We start from the raw sequence: 11,269 nt of genomic DNA, 5'->3' as shown, positions 1-11,269 counted from the left end.
TAGCAAAATTCAGCAGCTGTTCATCTTGACAGAAATATTTTCATCGCTTTTGTCACAACCCTTAATGAAAAAAAACCCCAAGTTTCTTTAAAAACACCCTCTTTAAAAACACCTTCTCTGTTATAAATGACTGCTCTTCCACCATCTCATTCTGCCTCTCTGGAGGGCTGGATGTCTCTTGCTTCAACACATGTCCCTGCTGCCAGAGGTTTTCTACTGTGGGCACACTTCATCTCTCAGTATTTTAGCAACTCTCCTGACGTTTTAAAGTATTTACTTACACAAATGAAAGTCTCCTCTTGTTTCATGAGCTCTACGCTGGAATGCAGTGGAAGAAACCCAGGGCTTCTGGCCACCCAAATGAGAGGGTTTTTTAATAAGGTCCCTATATGGTTTTGTTAGAGAGTTCAGCTCTGTCTCTGTCTGTCTCTGCTCCTTGTTTGGGAGGCCAGTGGGAGGAGGAGAGCTGAAGGGGCTATATAACCTCAGAGTTTTCAGATACAGAGTGCACCATCCCAGAGCAGCTATTCCTAGCCAAGCACGGTCAGGGTAAGTGGCACTGAACCAGTAGCATGATTTACAGATTGCTGGAGGACTCCAATTAAATACTGTCAAAGGGAAGCTATTCAGGAGGATATAATGCTGTGCTGCAGTTTGCCTCAGTCAGCTTACTTGAACAGAAATTATAAGATGCTTATAATATCTATCTGTAGTTGTCTTTATTTTATAATTCTTCTGAAAGAGAAATAAAAGTTCTGCCTGATGATTTGGCTAATTACACCAGTGCTCCAGAAATATCATAAAGACACAGTCTGCATGGTGCTGTGGCTGTAATGACAGCTCTTTCAATGTTTAAATGAACCTTTGTGACACTGCGGTGTCAATTTTGTACAGAACAGAGTTCCTGAATGAGTGATTATGCTCACTGTGTACCAGGAATTCTCATCAGGTTTGTTTCAGTGCTGTTAACTCAGTGTAAGCTGGTACTTTTTGGGGATTGTGACTGGAAGAGAAGCTGGAAGTAGGTGAAATAGCAGTGTCTATTAGGGTATGATGAGGATGCCTGTGTATTTGTTCTTGTCTCTCTATGTGTGAAACTATTTTGTAAAATCCCTAATATTTCATTAAGGAACAGGTTACAAACAGTATTTCTTGTGGGTCCTGAGTTCTCTTCGTAGCTTTTGGAGACTGGTGGGATGAGTGGTTATCTTTAGATATAAAGCAAGTAGAAGAAAGAGGCTAAATACTGTATTAATTACTTGGGAGAATAAATTCCTTTCTTCTACAATTCTGAGTGGCATTTGCTGCTATAAGATATTACTACTGCATGCCATGGCAGTCCTGAGCTGTAACTCACTGACTGGCAGCAAAGCATCCTGTCTGAGAGAATCTAGCTTTGATTTTCCAACTTTTTGTACTTTATTACTAAATATGGTTTTCATTCAGAGTTCACTAAACTCAGAAATGTAGCTTTTCCTGCCCCTTTCTTTCCCCTCCCCCAAGTGATTTTTGGCATTGCAGTAGCTGCATGGGTTTGAGTGATCCCCTGACCCTGAACTGTGTTCTAAAAACAGATGCTTGAAAAGTCTATTTCCTAATTAGGAAATGGTTTGTCCAAACCAGTTTGTTCATTCATGTTAGGTAACAAATGTACTCCATTCACTAGCTGGATATAAAGAGTATATTTCCCCAGAAGTTTAATAAATACAAAATACAAAAGTTGCAACCTTCATTTCCCAGTAATACTGATCAAATATCTGGGGTATATCAAGTTTCCCTGTCCTTGTCTTTTCCTGGGATCTATACCCATGCGGGCTGCAGGAATGCATGGCTGCTTGGCTGGGGAGAGATGGAGGGTCTCTAATTAAGGATTTGGAGAACTGTCTGTGCTTGTTCCATCCAATGTAGAGGCTCCACAGACTGTGGACTCTCTTGCTCCCCAGCCATGGCTTTTGATGATCCATTCCCACTTCCTCCTGCACTTCCAGTATTCCACTGGCACGAGGCTGCAGAGAGACTGTGTGTGGAGCCATCTGGTCTGTGGATGACAGCCGTCTCCTTTAGCTGTTCACACACTCCCATTTGTTGAAATGTGCATGGCAGCCCAGGTTCAGAGCTAGCTAGCTGATTCCCTGCTACACAATAAATTGCAAGCAAATAGTTCTTCTTGAGTCCTGGCAGTCAGTGCTTGTTTCTGTAACTGAGTTTAATACAAAGCCTTCAAAGCATTTTTATTACCCATATTATCTTCCTGTTGCCAGAGGAGGGAAACAGTTTATTTTTACTGAGACAAGGAGCCAACATAAATTAATCTGTCACTCTACAAATGCAGTTTATTAGCTGCTTTGAAATGCCTGTTTTTAAAACAGAAACCGCCCTTGACTTCATTGTAAAAGTGTTTAATTCTTTTTTTTCTTTCTAAATGACTAGGGGAGGGCTAGGAAAGGCACATTTTTTACTTTATTTTTTTTTTAATGGAAAAATTTCTTGTCTTTTAAAAGGTTAACTATAAACCTAATTGGCCATCTTGACCCAGTGGGTTAAAATCTGCATCAGAAAGACACCCCTGGTACATATCTAGTATTTAATATGGTTAGTCCTTGGGAAGCCCAAGACTGGATGGGGAAGACAGAAATGCTCTTTCCTTTGAGAGCTTTCCACAACTGTCAGAATGCTGTCAGGGTGATAGAGAAGCAAGGACAATCATACTGAATCTGATGCAAAGGGGTATTTTTTTGCAGCCGTCAGCCTACTATTCTTTTATCTTTCACCCACCTTCAACCATGACATCTGTGACCAAATTCAGATAAACATTTGCTACTTCTTGATGAGTTTCACGATGCCGCAGGTCTAGAAGTCTTCTGTGGAATCCCCTGGATAATCTCTAGTGCAGACAGCCCTCTGATGGGTGTGATCAAGACCTCTCACACTTTGAGAAGGAAGCCTGAAAAGGAAGCCTGTGCCCTCATACAGGCCCTGCAGGTCTTGTGATTGCAAAATGGGTGCCATACCTCCCTTTGCCAGTCTTGGATACTTTCAAACAACCTTCTCCATCTTGAAGGACAGATCTGCTACCTGAGTATGGTTTTAAAAAAATAACCTTTCCTACTGTTTTCATAGGGCTATTTCCTGTCTGGAGGGCCTGAAGACATTGACATAGAAGATGTGTGAGGAAGAAGACAGCACTGCCCTTGTTTGTGACAATGGGTCAGGGCTCTGTAAAGCTGGATTTGCTGGGGATGATGCTCCAAGAGCAGTTTTCCCTTCCATTGTGGGTCGCCCCAGGCACCAGGTGATGAAATGCTTTGGTTATTCTGTATTATTTGGTTATTCTCTATTATTGCAAAAGGCTTCACTGCTCTGTCCCCTCCATTCCAAAACCACCTTTTCCTGTGTTTGAGACTAGCCCAGCCCTGGGTGATCTGTGTAACACAGTATTCCCAGGCAAAATGTGCCCATCAGTGCATTAACCTAAGTCAAAGCATGTGTCTCGCCTTTTGAATGGAGTTCTAAAATTTGTCACTTTCCTATATGGCCTCTTCCCCCTGTCCCTTAATTTTGGATTACTGAGAGAACTTGATGGGTAAAGCTAGTTTAAAAAAAGCCGAACACAGAAGGATCTGGGAATTTTGACTGCCCTAAAATCTGATAGGTGATGTGAGGAAAAATAAGATGGAAAGAGAAGTTTTCAGTCAGCTTCCTATTAACCTTCCTGACGTTATTGATTTAACACCGTGGTAAATGGACACCTGTCTAGGCTTGAGTTTATTTAGTTTCAAGCTTTGTTCTGAGTGTTTGATGCATTCCAGTTGATTTTAGTAGTCTGCAAAATGCATGTATTGTCTGGGCTGTTTGATATACGTTCTCAGCCAGATCATCACTAGCATTAACTAGAGAAACTTGGCTAAGCTCATTTGAAGAAGTAAACTAGTTGTTGTTAGGTGCAGCACTTTCTTTATCTAGCAAACATATATTAAGACCTTCAGAAGAAATGTGTGTCTAATTGAAGCCTCTGGGAACTGACATAATAAGAAAGAATTATTAAAATACCAGCTTCTGCTATTAGTCTGCTATTAGTATCACAAAAGCAACCCATACCATCAGAGTGGAAGCAAATACAGCAGATTTCTAGAACCATTCATTCCTGGTAACATATCAGAAATAGCATTAGTGCCCTGAAGCAAGGCTCATCCCATCATAATTTGCAAATCCATCTTATCTAAGACAGTTCAGTTCAAAATGCCAAAGTCTGGAGTGTGTAAGAACCAAGTTCTGCTAAGATTATCATGCACTCAATGCAACCTACAATATACTATTCTTTCCTCAATGTTCCTAACTTTAACTTAACTTACTGTATATCCAGAGTAGTGTCCAGCTTCTGGTTCATGGACTATTTTTAAAGGATCCATGAAAATACTGAAACAAAAGTGTGTAATTTTAAGTAGATTTAAATTGTCTTATCTCTAATTGCAATATTACAGTGTTCAAAAAACTTATTTAAAAATGCTGAAACTTAAGGTTTGAGAAATATAAAGCATGTATTGCTCAATCTTGACCCTTAGATGGCATAAAACCACTTTGAGATTTCATTCCATTTTATTATACTTTAGCAGACATTTCATCCTGAGACAATAACAAACATTAAAACAACCTGATTTTTTTCCATTTTATCTTGACAAATATAACATCATTCTTTTGCTGTTTACTTAAATTGTAGTAGAAACATGAACAGAGTCTTAAGTAAACTGAATTTTTAATTTTGGATCTCAAAGAGCAAAAAGTAATTTTGTATTCATTAGAATTTGTAAATTATTTTGTAACTAATAACAACAGCAACTCAATTTATTTCACAGCTAATATTATAATTACTTTGTGATATCTTTCCTTTACGGACTAACTGCATTTGTTTTATTTTATAGGGTGTGATGGTTGGTATGGGTCAAAAAGACAGCTATGTAGGTGACGAGGCTCAAAGTAAGAGAGGAATCCTGACCTTGAAATACCCCATAGAACATGGCATCATCACAAACTGGGATGACATGGAAAAGGTATTTCAGCTTTGAAACGTTGATGTGTACCACCAGGAAACAGAAATATTTAAAACAAATATTTACAGAATACCCACTGAATTTTAGATGAAAGCATAGTGCTATCAAGTATGGTTTAACAAGAAGGTTGTTAACAGCCAAGGTGAACTTGTGTCAAGCTAGTTATCAGTAGTTCTTTTACTCTGGTGTGATGTGGACATCTTTACAAATTACTGGAGTAACAAGAAAGGGAAAAAAAAAAAGGAAAGAATAGGAATGTCCTCAATTTGCTAGTAGGAAAGTGTAATTTAGAAAGGAATATCTGTTTCTGAAAAAAAAAAATGTTTGTGTGTAATTCTGATGTGAAGGGCACTGTTTACACATATTTACTTTTTAATGTTTGAAAGATTGGCAATATCACGGTGCAACCCATCTATTTCAGAGCCATGTTTCGGTGAAAGACTTCCAGAACCGTGTGTACAGTCATAGTCTGTACAGTTAATATGATTTGCTCCATTTCTAATGTATTTCAATGTAATGCTGTGCTGTGGAGACAGGGCTAATTGGAACAGCTAAGACATTCAAGGGTTGGACTTGATGATCGTTGAGGCCCCTTCCAACCCAATCGATTCTGTGATCACAACACACCACAAGTGTGGAGCCACACAGGACTTACTGACTGTCATAGCACTGTATGTTTCACTTGGAAAGACAACAAAAGCTTTCAGATGCTTAAGGTATCAAACCTGCTGCTAATCACCACTAGCTTGGAAACAAACTTAGAAAAAACCTTTTAGCCTTTAGAAAGCATCTAGTGGTTTTAGCTCTTATTTGTATATTGCAGTCCACTTGGAGTCAGATTTTTATAGCTGGTAGGAATGAGCCATAGACACAAGTTGACTTTCAGCCTCACAAACCATTGGCCATAATTTCTTTTTATGAATTCCTGGGCAGGCCTCTACAAACCAAAAGATGAAACTATGTTTAAGAGACCCACTATCTATTGATCTCTATTGTGCAGGTCTGCATTTGCTCTGGAGTGGTTCTGGAAATATTTAACTTCCAATCATTACTGAAATAGCATTTCTGGAACCAAGTGTCTTGCACTGTCTCTTCTACTTTAAGAATAATGTATTTATTTTAGTTAACTTACGTGTCCTTAAAAGAAATATATTACTAGTAGTAAAACCTAAGGACAGCACTTTTCTTTCTGCAATTACTTTGGTAATCTCTGTGAAGGTAGTAAGAACAACTCCGTGAGAAAGCTTCTTTTGGCTTTTCCCATTGTCCTCAGATCTGGCATCACTCTTTCTATAATGAGCTCCGTGTTGCACCTGAGGAACATCCCACTCTGCTTACTGAAGCACCACTGAATCCCAAGGCCAACCGAGAGAAAATGACACAGGTAAGCTCACAATGAAGCTATGGAATAATTCCAATTTTGTGACATTATCATTTCAGTTAGTAATGCCAGCTTTGCTATACAGTAGTTGATGTCTCTTTTTTATGGAAGATGTAAAGTAAATACTGACCACCTGTCATACTTGCATTTTACTTGAGAATGTCAGTGTATGTTTTTAATGTGAGAAATTGTGCTTAATGTTATCTTAATATTTTTATGCCCAGGCCTTATACAAAATCATGTTTAATATGTGTAAGTATCTATATTCTTATGTTACAGGTATCAGCTACATATAGATATTTTTAAAATTTAGATTTTGTATTTCCTTTATTATTGCTACTAAATATCAAGAGATATTAAAATCCTATCTGCTCCCTCTCTTTCTGTATATTGCTTCAACTGAGCTAAAACCTCTACTGTTACATCAATAATTTTAATTGCATTTCAGATTATGTTTGAGACTTTCAATGTGCCAGCCATGTACGTAGCTATTCAAGCTGTGGCTGTCCCTCTACGCTTCTGGCCGTACCACAGGTAAGCCCATGGGAAGGTGGCACAGACATTTGAAATATTTGTGTTGGGGTGCACTTGCAAATACATCGTGTGTTATCTTCCCAAAGGGATTGTGCTGGACTCCGGGGATGGTGTCACTCACAACGTGCCAATCTATGAAGGCTACGCCTTGCCTCACGCCATCATGCGCCTGGATCTGGCTGGCAGGGACCTCACAGACTACCTCATGAAAATCCTGACAGAGCGTGGCTACTCCTTTGTGACCACTGGTAAGGACATGGTGCTGACTGAGGAGAAGGTTTGCTTACTGCAGAATTTCTCTAGTGGCCTTAGGAGGCCAGGAGTTGTTCTGCAGTTGGTTAGACACAAGAAGGAATCCAAAAGGGAAGCCTCCTGAAAGACTATCAGAGGATTTCTTTAAAAAATGGGGGAGGGGGAAAAAATGTATTGGAAAAGAAAGGAACCACCTGTAAACATGTCAGGGTCATCCTGAATGCCATTCTAAAAATCTAATCCTCTTGACAGCCGAGCGTGAAATTGTCCGTGACATCAAGGAGAAACTGTGCTATGTGGCTCTGGACTTTGAAAATGAGATGGCCACTGCTGCCTCTTCCTCCTCTCTGGAAAAAAGCTATGAGCTTCCTGATGGTCAAGTGATCACCATCGGAAATGAACGTTTCCGCTGCCCAGAGACCCTCTTCCAACCATCTTTCATTGGTAAGTTGAATGATTGGTTCTACCTTGGTAAATTGCATATAAATAGCAAGTCCCTATTTTCTTTTATTTCCATTGCTAGCTCACTTAGATGTACACGAGCATATCCTAACACCCATTATAATATTTTAGAACAGCTCTGTTAATATGGTGGGAGGCACTTCATGCCAAACAATAAGGCAAAATATTTTTCCAAAATTGATAGTTTATTCCTGACTTCTTGCAGTGGGGCTACGCCATGTTTAAAGTAGCACTTGGCTACTATTAAGTATGGCTGCACAGCCACTTTTCTTAATACTGCGAGAGCTGGAGTTTGAATGTGCTTGCAGGAATCACTATTTTATTTTCCCAAAAAGATTGTTCCAAATCCTGAACCCATGGTTCATCAGATGTGCAGGGCAAGGCCAATACAATGCCATGCTAATCAACAGCCATGAAGGCAGACTTGCAAGGAGGTCAGACAGAAATATAGTGTCAGTTCTGCCAACTGGCAGAATTTCAGCTAAGAAATAGACAAAGTAGTTGCATACTTAGAGGTATTAGGACATATTTTGATTGTTCCAGCTCCAAGTTGGCTCAATTTAAAATTTAAAAAAAAAAAAAAAAAAAAAAAAAAAAAAAAGAAAACAAATTATTTTCAAGACCATATAAGGAATAGTGAAGACATTTGAGATTGCCTGTGGAAACTTTACTATTCCACATCTCCCAGCTTTATTTTAAGGACAAGTTGTGTGTGTACGGGAAGAGGAAAGCTGTACATAAAGGGTTATCTAAGCAAATAATTTGGCAGCTGCAGAATGACTTCCAGACTTCCACAACTCTGAAGGCTGATGTCTTTCCAAAGAGACACTAAAGCTCATGTTGTCAGTTCTGTGTTACCAATTCATGTCTCTGTATGGAGCTGCTTCCTCAGTGTTCCTCTGACTTACCCAGGCATGGAGTCTGCTGGCATTCACGAAACCACTTACAACAGCATCATGAAGTGTGACATAGACATCAGAAAGGATCTTTATGCTAACAACGTGCTCTCTGGAGGCACCACAATGTACCCGGGTATTGCAGACAGGATGCAGAAGGAAATAACTGCCCTGGCTCCCAGCACTATGAAGATCAAGGTATGGTGCAATCATTTGTAGTCTGTTTGAGCTGGCTTGTAGGAAGTCCTCAAGAATTTAGTGAAACATAGTAACACTACCAAGTGTGTGCTCTGTATATATATGAATCATGTCTGTACCTTCTAGCAAATAATCACCACCTGCTAACTGCTGCTGATGCTCTCCTCTCATTTCCTTGTTCATGGTGAATTTTGCCAACTGCCCTAACATAGTGAAAGGCAAATAGCAAGGACCCAGCAGAATACTTTTTCCTCTGGGCTATACCTGACCTTCTTCATCTCCTTTTGGCTGATGGAGACAGGAGAGAGGAAATCCTGGTCTTGTCCTTGGCCTGAAAGTTTAGAAAAGAGCCTCTGACAAGAAAATTTCCCCTCTGCTGTTTGAATCTTCAGTTCCTTGCTTTGCAAAGACTTTATCAGCCACACCAATAAGAGTGCTCCGTAGGTTAGCCAATTTTCCAGGCCCTCTTGAGCTTTCATTGTATGTTTCTGGAGCAATTATCTCCCCTCTACTTATATGCAGTCTTTAATACACAAATGCACATCTCTTGCTAGGCAGACTAACTCAATAGAGAAAGTGAAGATTTAAGATTAGACTTAAATAACAGATTTTTACAGTTATTTTTTTTACAATTACAAGTTTTACAGCTTGCAACAGTGGTTAGCTGTAATGCCAGGAATGACACTAGCACATAAGTACACAGTGCTTTTGTTAATACTAAATATCACTGCTGTAATATTTTTGTATAACAAATGCATTTTATTTACAGTGAGTAGTTATATTTAATGCTTTCTTTTCTTAAACAGATCATTGCTCCTCCTGAACGTAAGTACTCCGTATGGATTGGAGGCTCTATTCTTGCCTCCCTGTCTACTTTCCAGCAGATGTGGATAAGCAAACAGGAGTATGATGAAGCTGGCCCATCCATTGTTCACCGCAAATGCTTTTAAATTGCTTTACCTTTATATGTCTCCTTAGTTTATCACTGTGATCATATTCAGGAAAATACAGCTTATAATTTCATTCCATAAATCCTTCATCATAATGACTCTAATTAATTGGATACTATGTATTTTTTTTCGGAATAAATTGTTAATTCAATCAAGCAAAACCCCAAACCATTTCTGGAGGTGCCTTTCCCGCTGGTGTGACGCGCCACCTTGTGACATAATTTTTTTACTACACTGTAGCAGGCTTAGTAGAAAAAGCAGTACCTTTTGTTGAATGATATGTACCAATGCTAGAAAATGATCAAATATCAAGCTGCACGTTGTCAAAGTTTAGCCTCAGTAAACATTTTAGTCTGCAAACAGAACTATTCTTGATTTTTTTCAAAGTTCTGGGCCATAGCAAAGAAGTATAGCATCTGTTTGATACCAGGATGAGCATGTGCATTCTGCTTTGCATCTGCTCTATCCAGAAATATTATCTATCCACATCACTTCTTAATTCACGGCTTCCATGCTCAAAAAGCTGATTTTTTTAGTGTGTGTCCCAGCTGTATGAGGCATATTGCAAAATTCTGAGTGTTTTCTTTAAAGAAATGAAACCTGTTCCTTTGGGAGCATAGCTAAACACTGGTATTGGATTGAACATGTGACTTTCCTATCATATGCCCTCAGGATCAGTGCAGCCTCTTATTTTTATGCTGTAATTTTGGGCAAGGTTTAAAGAGTAATTAAGATGTCCTAAAACACTTTCTCTTCAAAACAATTTTTTGGAGGGAGAATTAATGTAATCAAAGTAATTAAAATTATTTAGAAAATTTTATTTTTCAGATTGCATTTATAGTCTTAATAAATCAAAACCATACTCAATTTAGAGGCATATGTATAAAAGAACCTGGGGCCAGTAATACTGTCTGAAAAGTATATATAGGAATAAAGAATTAACTGAGACAGACCTGGAAAGGTCCACTCTGAGGAACTTGCTGTTATGTATAATTCATTAGAGTTCCAGATAAAGGATGCTATTTATTTTTGTTACCTAAAGTCCTGTCTAAATTCAATAGTTTACCTCACTTGCCTGTGATTTGTTATCTTTCCAACTGTAAGCTCTTTGCAATAGCACCAGTTATTTACCATGTCTGTGTAACCTCTGGGTTCCAGATCTTGTGCAGCTTCTGACTGTTAGAACATGTTCCACATTTTTTATACTAATCTTCTTATTTAAAGTATAGTTCAACTAGGTTCCTGGAACAGGTACTTAATAAACTCTTGTAAGAACAAATAACATTGCATGTTTCTTCATTCTGATTCTATCTAGCTATTTTTATCTAACTCCAGACAGAATTTCCCTGAATCTTTCAGGGTAAGAACTTGATTTAAAATAAAAATTTCTACTAGGGGGTTGCTGAATTGAACATATTTCTCCAAGGGACTTGGATGCATCTCTGCTATGTCAAGGTGTGGGCTCTCAGGTAGAGGACTAGAGTTTTCTTAATGGTTTTCTGCTTCATAACTTAGCTTAAACTTGAGCTGGAAAAGGACAGTGAAAAA

The 11,269-nt window shown here is 38.8% G+C and overlaps 1 protein-coding gene across 1 annotated transcript; it reads left to right on the top strand.

The window, feature by feature from the left end:
* Positions 1 to 493: 493 nt before the first annotated feature.
* Positions 494 to 11,000, top strand: ACTA2 (actin alpha 2, smooth muscle). Its single transcript, XM_008502020.2, is given in 10 exon segments — positions 494 to 549; positions 3,121 to 3,292; positions 4,920 to 5,048; positions 6,322 to 6,432; positions 6,878 to 6,931; positions 6,933 to 6,963; positions 7,050 to 7,211; positions 7,468 to 7,659; positions 8,590 to 8,771; positions 9,578 to 11,000. Coding segments are annotated over 9 exon segments (1,134 nt in total). The 5' UTR covers positions 494 to 549; positions 3,121 to 3,163; the 3' UTR covers positions 9,722 to 11,000.
* Positions 11,001 to 11,269: the final 269 nt, after the last annotated feature.

This window comes from Calypte anna, chromosome 6 (assembly GCF_003957555.1).
Source record: "Calypte anna isolate BGI_N300 chromosome 6, bCalAnn1_v1.p, whole genome shotgun sequence".
NCBI lineage: Eukaryota > Metazoa > Chordata > Aves > Apodiformes > Trochilidae > Calypte > Calypte anna.
The sequence above is the reverse complement of the archived record's forward strand: the minus strand, read 5'-3'. Positions and strand labels throughout refer to the sequence as shown.